This window comes from Podarcis gaigeae (genome assembly GCF_964106915.1).
Source record: "Podarcis gaigeae genome assembly, chromosome: 6".
NCBI classification, from domain to species: domain Eukaryota; kingdom Metazoa; phylum Chordata; class Lepidosauria; order Squamata; family Lacertidae; genus Podarcis; species Podarcis gaigeae.
Window position 1 is genome coordinate 2,192,117 of NC_139682.1, and position 17,359 is coordinate 2,209,475.

General features: G+C 46.7%; 1 protein-coding gene across 1 annotated transcript; it reads right to left on the minus strand.

The window, feature by feature from the left end:
* Positions 1-2,002: 2,002 nt before the first annotated feature.
* LOC310847828 (BPI fold-containing family B member 1-like) lies at positions 2,003-15,745 on the minus strand. Its single transcript, XM_083745951.1, has 16 exons — positions 15,688-15,745; positions 15,288-15,414; positions 14,261-14,417; positions 13,779-13,886; positions 12,324-12,479; positions 11,532-11,622; positions 11,266-11,317; positions 10,024-10,115; positions 8,471-8,647; positions 7,231-7,275; positions 6,599-6,727; positions 6,143-6,210; positions 4,887-4,932; positions 4,451-4,514; positions 3,283-3,359; positions 2,003-2,062 (listed from the first exon to the last, which is right to left on the minus strand). Exons 2-16 carry the CDS (start codon positions 15,397-15,399, stop codon positions 2,024-2,026), a joined length of 1,413 nt encoding a protein of 470 aa, XP_083602077.1. The 5' UTR covers positions 15,400-15,414; positions 15,688-15,745; the 3' UTR covers positions 2,003-2,023.
* Positions 15,746-17,359: the final 1,614 nt, after the last annotated feature.

Below are 17,359 nucleotides of genomic sequence, written 5' to 3' on the forward strand. Positions count from 1 at the left end.
TGCACTGCGGGTGTGCTGACCCCTGCGATTTCCCCAAATGCGGGAAACTCGACTGCATAATTTGTGGTAGTGGGGGGGGGGGAAGAGAGAAAGGAACTGGTCTGAAACATTTTAGCAGCCTCCTTTGTGAGTGTTCCTTGCAATATGCATACATGATGACACTTTAGCAGTTGCAAAAACAACACAAGCCCTTTCACCTTCTCCATGGAAATTTGTGAGTGCATTGTGGAATGTCACGCATACAACATGCAACTTTGTGTGTATATATGCGTTGTTTATGTGCTTCCCGTCCCCCACATAATTCAACATAAAACAACACAGACAAATCTAAGAAACACAGAGCAATGTGCTTTGATAATAAAGCAGGGAGATTGGGCAACGGAGGCCAAAAACACTTCTCCCTTTGTCTCCCTGATCCGTCTTTGATTTCAGCAATCGGTCTTAATCAGCTTCTTATCAAAGACACTTTCCAGCTCCATTTGTAAAAATAAAAATAAATAAAATCTCAGAATAGAATCACAATGTAGCTGCCACTTAAATCTCGCTTTGCTGGCCGAGGGAGCCGGCGTACAGCTTCCGAGTCATGTGGCCAGCAGGACTAAGCCGCTTCTGGCAAACCAGAGCAGAGCATGGAAACGCCGTTTACCTTCTCGCCGGAGCGGAACCTATTTATCTACTTGCACTTGACGTGCTTTCAAACTGCTAGGTGGGCAGGAGCAGGGACCGAGCAACGGGAGCTCACCCCGTCGCGGGGATTCGAACCGCCAACCTTCTGATCAGCAAGCCCTAGGCTCTGTGGTTTAACCCACAGTGCCACCCATGTTCCAATTGTTCATAGTGTAATTGAATAAGGGGTGTGTGTTTGTGTGTGGGGGTGTGTGTGGCGGGATACAATCACATCCATTTGTGACAAAGAAGCAAGTCTGCCAGCCCTGATAATGATTATGATTTCCATTTATATCCCCCCTTCCCAAGGAGCCTATTTGAAGTTTTGCATTTTAAAGTCACTTAAGTCACAGGATAGTCCCAATACCCTGAAGAAAATGTGGTTTTTTTCCTGCTGCCCTGGTGCAAAACACACTTTTTTGGAAATAAGCACTTGTGAAAGGCTGATCTCAGCCAACACCGTCCCCTCTGTGTGGCAGCGACTCTCCAAGACCTCGGTCAGAGAGGTCTCCTCAAGCCCTTTCGCCTGAGAGCCGTTTAGCTGGAAGTGCTGGAGACCCAACCTTTTGGGACCTTCTACATTCAAAGCACCTGTCCTTCCACCCAGCTAAGCCCACTGACGGTTGAAGCAAAGGCACTGTATCCTAATCCCCTTTTCTGCATTGCCCCACATGTTTTGTGAGTTCCAGACATGGTTCTGGGCCTAAGCCATTATTAAGAGAAGACCCCGCTGCTTCAAAATCTGAGCTCGGGAGTCTTGCCTTTGGCACAAGAGGGGAGAAGGTTTTTGCCCTAGATGTGTGAAAAGAGCAGACTCTGAGACCTTCTTGGTGTTGTGAAGAGAAATGTTTTATTATCAAGGCAAGATAAGCAAGCAGAACATCTTAGCAATTCACAGAGGGAACCCTGCAAAAGGACTCTGGGGCAAACACTCCACTGCTTTCAAACAACAGACATTCAAGGCAAGGTTTTCCAAGAGCAGGATTTGACGCCAGCCTTATGGGATTTCCCGTGGTCTCAAGACTCAGGTGCCAACACTTTTAGCTTTGACATTTGTGCCATTCCCAAATGGCAGGAGGCAAATTAGCTCCGGAAATCACGTTGCAAAGGATCCATTGCTGCTTTTGAGCCCCTGAAGCAGAGAGCCAAGGGATGTCACAGGCTCCAGAGGTCCAAAGCTCTGCCTGTCAGGGGTGCTTCAGTTGTGACCCGTGCATTGCAGGGGGTGGACTAGATGACCCTCGGGGTCTCTTCCCATTCTACAATCCTACGAAAGCAGAGGCGTAAAGGGGGAAGGGAAGCAGCAGCAGCGTTACACATCTTGTTCCAGGATCTTTCCGTCTGATGACCCCCACATTCAGGAAGCCAAGGGGGGAGCGAAGAGCAGAAGAGCGTTCTGTGAGAAGGAAGACAGTCGTGTTAATGCTGGCCATCATTTCAAGTAACCAAACAATTTAACCCTAGTTTTGCAAACAATAGCCAGTAATATCCAAGGCAACACGATGACCAAATACAATGATAAGATATCAATATACAGTGGTACCTTGGGTTAAGTACTTAATTCATTCCGGTGGTCCGTACTTAACCTGAAACTGTTCTTAACCTGAAGAACCACTTTAGCTAATGGGGCCTCCCGCTGCTGCTACGCCGCCGCTGCACGATTTCTGTTCTCATCCTGAAGCAAAGTTCTTAACCCGAGGTACTATTTCTGGGTTAGCGGAGTCTGTAACCTGAAGCGTATGTAACCCGAGGTACCACTGCACACTCTTTATATAATATGAAATATATGAAATCACATAAACAGAAAACTTGTGAATCTCTGAAAGTCACAAAATATGCCCTCTTAATGGATTATTTTGAAAACATAAAACCAAATCATCCTAAGTCTTATAAGTTTCTGAAAGTCTTTGAAGACTATGCAAGTCTCTGAAAGAAGCAATGTATCAGTGGGTATATCAGGAATCACTGTTCACAACGTCTGTTTGCAAACTACTTCAGCGGCGTTGGACTCCATAAACAAAGCTTTATCACGAGTTAAGAATCTGATACATTGCATTAAGAGTGCATATTTTGTGACTTTCAGAGATTCACAAGTTTTCTGTTTATGTGATTTCATATATCTCATATTATATAAAGGGTATATATTGATATCGTATCATTGCATTTGGTCATCGTGTTGCCTTGGATATTACTGTTTTCTTCTTGGCTATGGCGTGTGGGCTCCCAAGAGCCGCTCACAGCCATTTTGCTCCACAAGGCTCTGGAGATTTAAATGCATAGCTGTCAACTTTTCTTGTGAGGAATCCTATTCGGAATAAGGAAATTTCCCTTTAAAAAAGAGAAATGTTTAAATGACTAGCAGACTTTGAGAAGCTGGCATCACTCGATTCATCATTTTTTGGGGAATTAGTAGAACCATTGGATTTTGAATATAGTGTGTGTCAATGGATAATCGTTGCCGTTTCAAATTTTCTTCTGTTATTATCTTCCTTAGTGGGTTGTGCAAACCGCTGTTCTGAATAATGCTTTTTACAGGGTGGGGGGGTCACAGGGGAGGCGTTTATGGAACCGAGGGGGTGGAAAAGCTTGGGGACCACTGGACTAGACCATTCTTACCTGGCCAGGGGCAGCATTGAGATGGTCAATGCCCAGCTGTTGCACCAGAGGCAACGGGAAGCCTTCTGCCAGCAAATCTGAAAGAGAAAAATCTCATGAGTGCTGGGGACACGAAAAAGAACAGATGCAATCGCCCTTTTCACACATGGCATTGGACACAGGGTGAGCTGTCTGTCTGTCTGTTTTGGTATTATCAAGCAATGTTCAAATTTCACGAAATAAATAAAGCTTTGCTAGCAGGGCCACTTGTGGCACCTGTGACACAGATCAGCCAAATAATGTGACTGAACAGCCAGGGGCACTGTGAGAATTATTATTTTTAATCAGAATGATTTAACAGGCAACCTGATCAAAAAGTCAACGCCCCAAGGAAAGAGAGAGGAGGAGGAAGATTGGGGGAAGGGGCAAACCAATCCATTACTCCTCTGTGCCATTTTTATATTAATTATATTAATTTGTTAGATATATATTTATATTCATGTGTGTTCCTTCATAAGACTATTATGTCTGTGCATTAATCTGCAAAAAAATAATAATTTAAGTCTGCAAAAATATTTTCTGGCAATGTACGTATTTCTGGATGCATTTCAAGCACATTTTGAGCCAGGAATTGCAGCGCAACATTCAGTTAGTGCCGAATCTGGAGACTAACTAAGGGCTTCTCCTCACTTCTGCTAGTCCCTTGCCTAGAAAGCAGGAGGCCAAGCACTTTTCTGAGCGGTGTTGCCTTCGCCCATCCACTTTCCTGGCAAAACCCACTCTTTAGCACTGAATCGGAACAAACATCAATGCACAGAAAAACTGACTGATGTTTGCTCTAATTTGGCAGTAAAGAGCGGGTTCCAACCTGCACTTGAGTCCAGAAGTGTTGGATCAGGCAAGTTCATACAATGCAATTCCGAAAGCCCTTCTAGAAAACAGCTGCATTTCCCTGCCCTGTTTAGGAGACTTTTCACCTAACAGCGTTGGACTGATGTGCACAGCTGTCTTTGTGCATAGGAATCAAAGTGACTTCATGTTTTCCATGGCTGTGGACATCATGCAGCAGTCCAGTGATTGACCCCCCCGGGTGGCCGGGCCCCAGCAGCAAGGCAGAGAAGATGATCACTGGACCCTGTGCAGTATATATTGCCTCCCACCCCTCCAACCTGCCACCGCTCATCCTTACGGTTCTGATGTGGTAAAAGGAAGGCAGACACCAGGTGTGAAATTGCGCCCGTCAGGTGCTGCACCTGAAACACAAATGAAGGAAGGAATGTGTTATGTACTGAGTTGAATAGGATCCAAATTGCAGCAGACTGATTGGTCCTAGAACAATAAGATTCAGAATGCAGCAGTCTGATTGGTCCTAGAACAATAGGATCCAGAATGCAGCAATCTGATTGGTCCTAGAACAATAGGATCCAAAAGGCAGCAGTCTGATTGGTCCACAGGAGCCACCCAATCCAGCTCCAGGTGGAAGTGAATCCGCAACCAATTGGCCAACAGGACAGCCCCGGAATTAGTCAATCACATTATTAAGCTTGCGGCTGAGGTAAGATTTGAACGGGGGACTTTCCTGGGTTACAGGCTTAGCCTCTGCATTCTTGGGATATGCTACTTACATCAAAGTTCCCAACAGAAGAGTTGATCAAGGAGAGATTGTCAATCCTGAAAAGAAACAATAAAACAGGAATTATTATTTTTCTATAAAAAATAATAATAATAAAATGTGTTTTGGCTAAAAGTTTCTCTTTGCTAAGGAATGGCTTTGTTGCATCTGAGCAACAACCTGAAATGTTGTCTTTAAACCAACTATACAATTCTATGATCTGATGAAATTCCGGTTAGGATACTGATGTTCCGTTCCACCTCAAAACAGATGTCACATGCCTGTTTACACTCCAGCACAGCTTGCTGGAAACTTCCGTCTTGTGTATAGCTTTTTCTTATGCCCCTTTGCTTGGACACAAAGGGGAGAAGACATGTTTTCCCTTTTGTCCTGATGCTGAATGCCTGTAAATATGCTTTACACAGCCTCTCTCTGCCCTTCTGTTGCAAAGAGTTATTTTCTCTGCTGGCTTGTGTGCTCAGCCTCTGGAGGTTTCTGAGGCTCGAGTCGCAGTTTACATGTTGCTCCAAGGACCGGCTATCGCCCGGCTGCCGGCTGGTGGGCTGGAGACAGCTGGAGGCCTGCCAATTGCCCCCGTTCCCTTGGACGCATCCCAACAATTCCTTCTGGCGGCTCCTGCAGCAGTCAGAGTGGATTTCCGCCCCCCAAGTCCCATTCCCCTTCTAGCCTCTCATGTTGCTTTGGAGCAGTGGTTCCCAACTGGGGTCTGCAGCCCAATCCCTTGCCTCCCCCCAACTATTCCCACCCCCAATTTTGGCATGGTAATATCACAAATTGTATGGTCTGTTTTAGCGCTGTTCCGTTTTTCAATACATTGGCCAAAATCACTTTTGAAATCACATAATGCAATATAGTCATACCTTGTGTTGCTTTTGCTTCCGGTTGAGCATTTTCAGGTTACTTCTGGGTTTCGCTATTCGCGCATGAACAGACGCTCAAAATGACGTTGCGCACATGCGCAGAAGCGGTGAATCGCGACCCACACACGCGCAGAGGCAGGTTGCGTTCTGCTCATGTTGTGAACGGGGCTCCAGAACGGATCCAGTTCGCAACCAGAGGTACCACTGTAACGATTTTGACCCGGCAATACACAGCAATATATTGCTCTTTGCGTGCGAGAGAGAAGGCCTGCTGATTTCAAGGCATCCCCAATATCGCACGGTAATGCGACTGATCTGAGCTGCCTTCCCCAGCGCAGGCTCTTTTTACGTTCCTGTGGTGCCAAATAAATTGGTGTTTTTTCTTTACCCTTCAAGGTGAAGAGTGAGTCTCAGGCTCCCTCCGGCCACAGAAACGGCCCCAAGCGAAGTCACCGTCTGTGATTGAAAAGAAGATTTGCTGTTAACTTGAAATGCTGCTGCATTCTGAACTGAACCTTGGGGAAAAGGGGAATTCCTGGAATGCTCTGCTTCAGGGTTTCATGGGAGCATCTCTCTGGCCTCTGGGAGAGACAGGATGCTTAGCTACACAGTCCCTTTGGTCTGATCCAGGTGGGCTTTTCACAATGCCACTTCCGCCCTATGGAGGAGGTAGGGTTGCAGACGTTTCCGCCCCCCTTCCCCTATTATGTTTTTACTGTGATTTTATTGGTGTTAGCTGCCCTGAGCCCGGCTCTGGTCAGGGAGGGCAGGGTATAAATAAAATTTATTATTGTCATCATCATCATCATCATCATCATTATATTTTGGTGTCCCAGCTACTTACAGCACGAACAGTGAAGAGATGCCGGCTGCTGAACACCTTGACGTCGATATTCTGCTTCACCTCGATCCTTCCTACGGTCAGGGCGAGGACAGGAGCCCCGTAGGAGACCTGCAAGGCCCGTATTGCGCCCTGCAAAGATCCAAAACATGAAGAGGAGACCCCTGAGCACAATTAGGCTTCGAAGAGACTCTCACTTAGCACTTTGCTCCATAGATATTACGACTATGCATCAAGCCTTGATTGATTGATTGATTGATTGATTGATTGATTGATTGATTAATAACATTTTTATACCACTTGGTTGCAAAGAATATCCTCAAAGCAGTTTGCGGAAAACAACAAAGCAGTAAAAGGACCTGTGAAATGATTAAAAGCAGCTATTTATAACATGCAAATAATAATTAAGATTGCAAATAATTAAGATGCAAATAAACTACATACAGATGAAAATCCTTGCCGCTTTCCATCTGGATAGGCATTGCAAAAAAACCCACAAAAGACACCTGATTGGTGTCAATAGGCGGGGAGTTCCAAAGGTCCTGCCACAGTAGAAGTAATAATATGCATATACATGCATACATACGTATTTGGCATAGGGAGGCTAGAAATGATGGATCTTTAAAAATACTGACCTTAAAACCAGACAGAGCTGCCATCTGTTGACTGAATGCAGTAATCTTTGAAGAAACAGAAAGAAGAAGAAAGAGTTTATATTCTTGGTTTTTCTCCCTCAAAGCAAAGGTTAACCCAGACTCCTTCGCTCTCTCTCTCTACTGTTTTTCACTTGTGGTGGGGAAAACATTGGGTGGGGGGGCATACTACCCCACTTATCTTTCCACAGAGGGCTGTGTGAGAAACAGCTTCGCTGCTGCAAAGTGCTCAAAGCAGCAAAAGAGGAACTCTGAACGTCATCATTAATTAGAACCAGGGGACTCATTTTTATTTTGGGGGATGGGAAGAGCTTCCTGCAGCCAATCAGAAGCCGTGATTTGGTTTTCAAACTTTTTAAAAATTGTTTTTTATTTTTTACCAACCACCAAAACACAAGCAGTGAAACCCACCAGGCGGCTGATACACTGGGTATACATCTTCAATAATATACATATTCAATAATAACATATTCAAATCAACCATATGTACACTTCTGTATATCTTAACACTTCTCCCTCCACAAGGTTTATTTAACTTTTAACATTTTAATTGCCCCAAATTGTTCAGACCTACCCAAATTATTCAATATCTTCTCTAACCAATCCTCCTCTTTCTCACTGACCTTAAGCCCTTTCATTCTATGTATCTTCACAGTTAGGGTATTCTAAAATTATAATATTATTCAGTTTTGTCCTCCATTGGTTCACCCCTAGCTCTTTTGCATTTTTCCAATTTGTTATGTACTGAGTTGAATAGGATCCAAAAGGCAGCAGTCTTATTGGTCCTAGCACAATAAGATTCAGAATGCAGCAGTCTGATTGGTCCTAGAACAATAGGATCCAGAATGCAGTAGTCTGATTGGTCCACAGGAGCCACCCAATCCAGCTCCAGGTGGAAGTGAATCCGCAACCTGATTGGCCTACAGGTGGATCCCGGAATTAGCCAATCACGTGGGGCCCATTGTGTAAATAATGTATATAAAGCAGACATTCTGGGGGAACATCCATTCCTCCTCACCACTATGAACTGAACAAAAAGCATGAAATCCACTCTCGATTCCCAGTATATTTCACAATTACTCGCTATAACCTGTCTGGCTGAAAAAGCCAAGCAAACGTTTTGGAAGTCAAACGGACTTCGGGAACGGATTCCACTGACTTCCAAGGTACGACTGTAATGCATTAAAAAGGTTGAAATGCTAAAATGAACTCAGCACAGTACCTCCTGTGGACTGTGGATGTTTATAGCCCTTGGAGTCAAGAAAGCTCTGAGCATCGCGCTCAGCAGGTGGTCGCTGAGGAGCATGTTCATGGGAGCGTCGCCCAGGGGCGCATGGGGAAGGGGGGCAGTGCCAGAGGGGACGATGTAGTTCTGCCCTCCAGGCAGGCGGATGGTGCCCTAGAAAGGAAAGACAAGCCAGAAGAGCAAACAGGATCTATCTGAGCCCAGCCTAATTTGGGTCTAACCCTGACACATGAATTTGGGCATTCTATACATGGTTATAAGTTGCCAGCAGGTGTGGAGGGGACCCCAACTTTTGCAGCAATGCAAGCTTTCCAGGAATGCTACTGAATAGCAGGTGTTGGAAACCTCAGGACAGGGAGAGCGCTACTCTTACGCACAGATCCTGCTTGTGGATTTCCCTTTGAGGCATCTGGTTGGCCACTGTGAGAACAGGATCCTGGGCCTGATCCTGCAGCCAGCACTTCTTAGGTTCTTAGTGCAACAGCCAGACTCTCCCCACTTGTGATTCGCACAATGGGCATTGAGAGGCACACTTCCTCCAACAGAGGAGTCAGGGCAGAGAGGTTTATTTTATGCATTCATTTCATTAAAAAATAAAAAATAATTTTTTTCATTAAAAAATTACGCACTGTTTGACTGCAGAAAAAGTGAAACAATAAGAAAATGAACAATGATAATTTAAGGTCTTTGGACAGTTAAATCAACAGTAGACTTAAGCTTGCCTTTCTGAGCAGGTTTGTCTAAACAAGAATGTTTTTAGGTAAAGGTAAAGGGACCCCTGACCATTAGGTCCAGTCGTGGCCGACTCTGGGGTTGTGGCACTCATCTCGCTTTATTGGCCGAGGGAGCCGGCGTACAGCTTCCGGGTCATGTGGCCAGCAGTGCTAAGCCGCTTCTGGCGAACCAGAACAGCACACGGAAACGTCGTTTATCTTCCCGCTGGAGTGGTCCCTATTTATCTACTTGCACTTTGACGTGCTTTGGAACTGCTAGGTTGGCAGGAGCAGGGACCGAGCAACGGGAGCTCACCCCATCACAGGGATTCGAACCGCCAACCTTCTGATCGTCAAGCCCTAGGCTCTGTGGTTTAACCCGCAGTGCCACCCTTGTCCCCAAGAATGTTTTTAGCAGGCACCCAAAAAAGTACAGTGAAAGTGCCTGTCTGGCGTCAATAGGCAGGGAGTCCAAAGTGTAGGTGCAGCTACTCTAAAAAATTGAGTTCTTACCCATGTGGAAAGGGTCTTACGCAGCACCTCTAACAGTGCCAGTTCTGCCAATCAAAGTGGTTGAGTGACAGCTACAACTTGTTAGATTGAGGCCAGCATAACCCACATCCTCCGTTGAACATGGGCCAAGGAGACCAGGGCTCAAATCCCCATGTTGCATGACATTTTTTAATGATTCAAAAGATATAGATTAGCAAAGCAACGTGGAGGAAAACATAAAGGTCCCGAGGGCCACATCCTTAACCCCTCCTGGCGAGACGCTCCTGGCCTCCCCGCCCCCGGCAGTAACCATCCCTGATTTACTTCATAGCCAATTTGCATGACTCCATTGCGGAGAGAGGTGGACGAGGGTCGCAGCTGGATCATGTCTCCATGCACATAGGATGACGAGGAGCCTGGGGGAGAAGGGCAGAGGGAGAAATTGTCAACCCAGGGGAGAGGCTGGCTGGGATACAATGCAGGCAAGGCTGGTGGAAGTGAACCAATTTTGCAGTGTGTGGGTGGAGTCCAGAGTTTCTTTGTTGCTGCCTGCTCTGTTGTTCAATAATAATAATAATAATAATAATAATAATAATAATAATAATAATTTATTATTTATACCCAACCCATCTGGCTGAGTTTCCCCAGCCACTCTGGGCGGCTCCCAATCAAGTGTAAAAAACAATACAGCATTAAATACAGTGGTACCTTGGGTTACAGATGCTTCAGGTTACAGACTCCGCTAACCCAGAAATAGTACCTTGGGTTAAAAACTTTGCTTCAGGATGAGAACAAAAATCATACTCCAGTGGTGTGGAAGCAGCGGGAAGCCCCATTAGCTAAAGTGGTGCTTCAGGTTAAGAACAGTTTCAGGTTAAGAACGGACCTCCAGAATGAATTAAGTACTTAACCCGAGGTACCACTGTATTAAAAGCTTCTCTAAACAGAGCTGCCTTCAGATGTCTTTTAAAGATAAGATGACTGCTTATTTCCTTGACGTCTGATTGGTCAGCGTTCCACAGAGCAGGACCCACCACTGAGAAGGCCCTCTGCCTGGTTCTCTGTAGCTTTGTATCTCGCAGCGAGGGAACCACCAGAAGGCCCTCGGCGCTGGACCTCAGTGTCCGGGCTGAATGATGGGGGTGGAGACGCTTCTTCAGGTATACTGGACCGAAGCCAAGTTACAGGGAAGCAGGCAGAGGGCCTTCTCGGTGGTGGCTCCCGCCCTGTGGAGCGCCCTCTTGCAAGATGTCAAAGAGAAGAACTACCACCAGACTTTTAGAAGACATCTGAAGGCAGCTCTGTTTAGGGAAGCTTTTAATGTTTAATAGACTATTGTATTTTAATATTTTGTTGGCAGCCTCCCAGAGTGGCTGGGGGGTGCCCGACCAGATGGGAGGGGTATAAATTATTATTATTATTATTATTATTATTATTATTATTATTATTATTATTATGTGGCTGTGGCCTCTGTCTTCCACAACACTTTCCCGCTGAAGTGCTTGGGGATAAGGAAAAGGGAGACAGAGGAGACAAATGCAGAGGAACCCTGGGGAAGATTCTCACCTTGCAGCAAATTCAGCACATCTTCTAGCAGCATGTTGACAAGTGGGCAGAGCTGCCAAAAAAAGAAAAGGGGGGGGGGAGAGGAGAAAACCACTCAGGTGATTGACAAGGGAGAGCAGCCATTCTCAGGGGCTCACAATGGAGTGTGTCTGCATGCGCGTTGCTCTCATGCGCAGTTCAGGAGCATCTCAGCAACCCAGACCCCAGGAGGACCACTGGCCTTTGTGCCCCGCAAGCGGACCAGAAGGAAGCCGCACACGACTCACCTCTTTCTGCAGCAGATGGGGAACCGTCTTCTCCAGAATGTCGGTCACTGCTCGCAGGAGGTTATTGACGGTCTGGAGAAGAGGTGCTTTGCTGGAACGAAGGGAGAACGTGTCAGGGCAGGGACATGTGCGCTGCTCTGACCCCTCTGTCCCATCAGGGGGTCAGTCCCCACAGCCCTCTGCAAACATCTGCAGGAGGGAGCCTGTGTGGTCGTGATTCTGCACTGCCCAAGGAGCCAGTGTGTGAGTTCAGCAGGGACCCCCCCATGGTCATATTTGCCCTGCAATAAGTGAGGGACAGTGCGGACAGAACAGTGCCGTCTCTACTGTTAGGCAGAGAGGAGTGGCTATCTAAGGCAGGGGTCAGCAAACTTCTTCAGCAGGAGGCCAGTCCACTGTCCCCCAGACCTTGTGAGGGGCCAGACTATATTTTGGAAAAAAGAAGAAGAACGAATTCCTATGCCCCGCAAATAACCCAGAGATGCATTTTAAATAAAAGGGCACATTCTACTCATGTAAAAACACACTGATGCCTGGACCATCCACAGGGTGGATTGAGAAGGCGATTGGGCGGGATCCGGCCACCAGGCCTTAGTTTGCCTACCCATGATCTAAGGCAACTGATGCAGAAAGGAACAGAGGAGTCCTCGATTCCTGCGTTGCAGGGGGCTGAACGAGAGGGCCCTTCCAGCTCGACATTTTTGTGATCTTGAAGGCCACCGCCTTTCCTCCCAGTCTCCTTCTTTATCCAAAAGGATTGGCATCTATCCAGTTCTATGACTCCATACTCACTTGTTGAGGAGGGTGATTCTAAGGTGGCCAGGGTTATTGTGGCAATTTCCGACGACCAGTTTCACATGGCCGCTCACTGGGTCTGTCAGGATTCGAACTGCAACCTGGATGTCCAGGTACAGCTTCACGTGAAGGAGCCTGCCTAGATTGAGTGGCCTAAAAACGGAGAAGGAAAGGGGCGTTAAGACATACTTTAGGTAAGACATCACCTCCGATGGCCATCTGTCAGGAATGCTCTTGTTGCAATTCCTGCTTTGTGGGGGTTGGACTAGATGACCCTTGGAGTCCCTCCCAACTCTACGAAGATTCTCTAAAATCTAGACATTTGACAAAGCACACCGTTTCCCTTGCAGCACAACTGGGAGACCTTCACGTGGTATAACTGTGTCCTCCAGAGCAAACTTGGTTTGCTTCTTTTGGCTTGTGACCCAAAGGGTAGTTCCATGGTGGAACACCTGCTCTGCATACAGAAGGCTCAATCCAGGTAGGGCTGGGAGGCAGCCGCTGTCTGTAACCTGGAGAACTATTGCTGCTGCCAGTCAGTGTAGACAATACTAAGATAGATGGGTCAATGGTACATGGCAGCTTTACAAGGTTTTAGGGATGGAATTAGTGATGTATGGAAGTGAGAAGTGAGAGCTAGACCATAAAGAAGGCTGATTGCCGAAGAATGGATGCTTTTGAATTCTGGTGCTGGAGGAGACTCTGGAGAGTCCCATGGACTGCAAGAAGATCAAACCTATCAGCCCTTGAGTGCTCACTGGAAGGACAGATCCTGAAGCTGAGGCTCCAAGACTTTGGCCAGCTCATGAGAAGAGAAGACTCCCTGGAAAAGACCCTGATGTTGGGAAAGATGGAGGGCACAAGGAGAAGGGGACGACAGAGGAGGAGATGGTTGGACAGTGTTCCTGAAGCTACCAGCATGAGTTTGACCAAACTGCGGGAGGCAGTGGAAGACAGGAGTGCCTGGCGTGCTCTGGTCCAGGCGGTCACGAAGAGTCGGACATGACTAAACGACTAAACAACAACGTTTGTATGTCTACAAACATAATAGCGGTTTAGCTTATTTTTAATTGCTATTTATTTAGTACTGTTTTATAGATGGCGAATGCTTTATTGATTGTATATTAATCATATAATATGCTTTATGCATAGTGGTTTAGGTGGGACCGGGGCCCCACAGCTGGTCCAATTTACAAATCAATGGCAATGGTGCCCATCTGAGATGTGCCGGCAGTGAGTTCAGGTGAGTTCTGGTCCAGGGGGTCACGAAGAGGCGGACACGACTAAACGACTAAATGACTAAACAACAGCAACAACAAGGGACGGAATCCACAAATCTTTCTGTGTTGGAATGCACTGATCTTCTTCTTTGAAAAACCCAGGCTCCCCTATCGGTCCGCCTGTGTCCTGTTCCACCCAGCCACCCTTAAAGAACCCTGGGGAAGCACTCACAGATTTATTTCAATCTCCACATCTGCTGGGACGGTCACAATAATGTGCTTTGCTACCTCATCCAAACGGATGTCGAGTCGGAGAAGCTCTATGTTTCTGATCTTCACCCTGCTCAGAATGGGAAGGGCACAACATTTAGAAGACATTTTATGGAGCACAGAAATAAAGCCTAATAAACAGCGTAATAACAGACGGCATAATAATAAAATCATAACACCGGTCCCCCGTGTCCCCAGCTTTAACAGACCATAGATTATTTAATGGTTGAAGCCCTGGGTAAAGAATTATGCTTTTGCCTGGTGCCTCAAGGACGGTGCCAGGCAAGTTTCTCTGGGCAGAGCATCCCACAGATGGGGAGCCACCACAATAAAGGCTGCTCTCCTGTTGCCAAACTCTGGACCTTGCAGAGAAGGCGCGACATTTTAAGTTGTCTTTTTTTGGTGGCGCACTCCAGATTCCGGCTGTCACACCCCACAACTCACCCCAAGATGTTGCCCAGAAGCCCGTCCACCAGGCCTCCGAGGACGGGGAGGTTTCCCAGGCCCAGCAATCCGCCGGAACCGCCTTGCAGGATGCTCTGGAGGGGCAAATTCTGGAGACGGCCGACCAGAGCCTGGCTGTCCAATCGGTGGGAAATCACTGCAAGCCAATGTGAAAAGGGCAAGTTAGAGATTGATGGGTCAGAGGGACTATTCTGCTTGTGGGCTTGAGAACCCAGAGCGGCAGTTCCCAAACTTTTTAGGGAGGGGAACGCCGCCCTCTTGTGTAGACCAAGCAGTTTAAAAAGGAGAGGGAAGGGACATTTTAACCATCGTTGCTCAAATGAAAATTATGTCTACAGCCAAGAGTCAGGTATACAACACAAAAGAAGGAAGTCCTTTTCCTAATAACGGTGAAAAGGTAAAGGGACCCCTGACCATTAGGTCCATTTGTGGCCATACTCTGGGGTTGCGGCGCTCATCTCGTTTTGTTGGCCAGGGGAGCCAGCGTACAGCTTCCGGGTCATGTGGCCAGCATGAATAAGCCGCTTCTGGCGAACCAGAGCAGCGCACAGAAATGCCGTTTACCTTCCCGCCGGAGTGGTACCTATTTATCTACTTGCACTTTGTGCTTTCAAACTGCTAGGTAAGCAGGAGCAGGGACCGAGCAACGGAAGCTCACCCCGTCGCGGGGATTTGAACCGCCAACCTTCTGATCAGCAAGTCCTAGGCTCTGTGGTTTAACCCACAGCGCCACCCGCGTCCCTCCTTTTCCTAATAAATGCAGCCAATTCCTGAATATGAATGGAGGCAGTGGCTCAGGCCCTTCTTAGTTCCTGCTTGGAAGCTGAGGGTTAAGGGGCGCAGACTTCTATCGGCTGAGGCTTGTTCATGAGGAGAGAAAACGGGTGTTGGATTGCAATGTGCAGAGCATCCATGTGCCGTCTGGATCAATGCAGCAAAGGGAAGCAGTGCCAGGCAAGGTCAGGGAAGAGCCCCCTAGAGTCCCTTGCGCAAACCCTTGACTTACAGCGCTGAAGCATTTCTGGTCCAAGATTGACAACGGCCTGAGGGCTGGCATATCCTTGGGTGTTCTGGGCCAGGAGGCCGCAGAAGATGGCGAGGGCCAAAACCGGAAACATCCTCTGTCCTTGGACCTGTTGAAAAGGATGGCGTCGGTGTGATAAGAAACAGAAGAGAGAGGGAGGAGGAGGAGGAGAGGCAGGCTTGCTTTCTGCTGTTCCAGAGCGGGTCAGACTAGATGACCCCTGGTGTCCCGTATCTTTGTATTATCTGGAATTCCCCCCCCCCTTCCAATGCCATACCAAAGTAACACAATTAAGCAAGTGGAATTCTTCTACTTAGCACGACTGAGGAATATTTTCCTGAGTGACAATCTGCCACTTTTTGTGCACGCGGACGTTTCCTACCTAGATTGCGTAGAAAGTCTCGTCTCCCTCACTTTCTCCTCCGTCTGTCTCACGAAAAACGGGTGGCATTTATATACCCCACCAAGGAGGAAAAGCGAGGGCCCATGCAATGGATTCCGCTGTTACCAATCACCAAATATTTGTCTATAGGTTGAATCCTCCCAAATAAACAAATATTGATCATCCCGGCAAGCAGGTGTCAAGTTCAAAAGCAAGTCCCGAACCAGGACTGTGCTTGGGGATTTCTGGCAAGACAAAGCTTCTGGTTATGGCTTAGCTGAAATCTCATAGAATCATAGATCGCAGAGTTGGAAAAGACCCTCCAGCCCCATTTGCTGCAATGGAGGAATCTCAGCTAAATTATCCAGAACAGATGGCCATCAAATCTCTCCTTAAAAACATCATGAATAAGAAACTGGGTACCCAGTGGCCCAAATTTGTGTACCTTTGGGAATTGGGAGTCCCAGCTGGCCTAGTTTGCCCACAAGGGATCAAATGAGTTGTGAGTCTGGATGGCTTCTTCATTTCTTCTGCCCCTGATTTGTGCCTCCTTCGCTTTCTGGTACTCACATGCTGTGTTGGGTCTGTCGATATTCTGCCAACGGTTTCCTAATGAAGAAAAGGGGTGTTAATTGGGGTGTTAATATATCCTCAACTTCAAATGGAACTGGATTCAGTAAGCTGACCTCTGGGTCCATTATGCTTCATGCATTCACCCAGAGGTAAGCGGCCATTCAAATCTCTTTCTACATTTGCCAAAGATGTATGTACTTGGAATTTAGAAAAATGTGCCTGTCCATTTGTTGTTGTTTAGTTGCTTAGTCATGTCCGACTCTTCGTGACCCCCTGGACCAGAGCACGCCAGGCACTCCTGTCTTCCACTGCTTCCCGCAGTTTGGTCAAACTCATGCTGGCAGCTTCGAGAGCACTGTCCCCCCATCTTGTCCTCTGTCGTCCCCTTCTCATTGTGCCCTCCATCTTTCCCTACATCAGGGTCTTTTCCAGGGAGTCTTCTCTTCTCATGAGCTGGCCAAAGTCTTGGAGCCTCAGCTTCAGGATCTGTCCTTCCAGAGAGCACTCAGGGCTGATTTCTTTCAGAATGGAGAGGTTTGATCTTCTTGCAGTCCATGGGACTCTCAAGAGTCTCCTCCAGCACCATAATTCAAAAGCATCAATTCTTCGGCTATCAGCCTTCTTTATGGTCCAGCTCTCACTTCCATACATCACTACTGGGAAAACCTTCGTATTCAAACACCCCTGGACACTTAGGGAGAAGGGTCTGAGTTTTTTAAAAATGTGGATGGACTTTTGTTTAGATCAGTGGTTCCCAAACTTTTTCTCTTGGACTTCCCTCCTGCCCTTTGTGGGTCCTGTTGTTAATCACTTCTTCCTGCATCTTTTATGACAACCCAAATCTTTTACCTCTCTATTGTGTGCAAAATTCACCATTAAACTACAAGTGATATTCCTACTAATGATTTTAACTGTTTACAATGGTATTTAAGACAAGTTATAAATTTTCCCCATTCCTTATTAAAATTTTGTTCTTCCTGATTCCTGGTCTTACCGTTTCATTGTACACAGGTTGTACATTGACAATAAAGGTATTATTATTATTATTATTATTATTATTATTATTATTATTATTATTTCTGATTCTTCCGGTCATTTT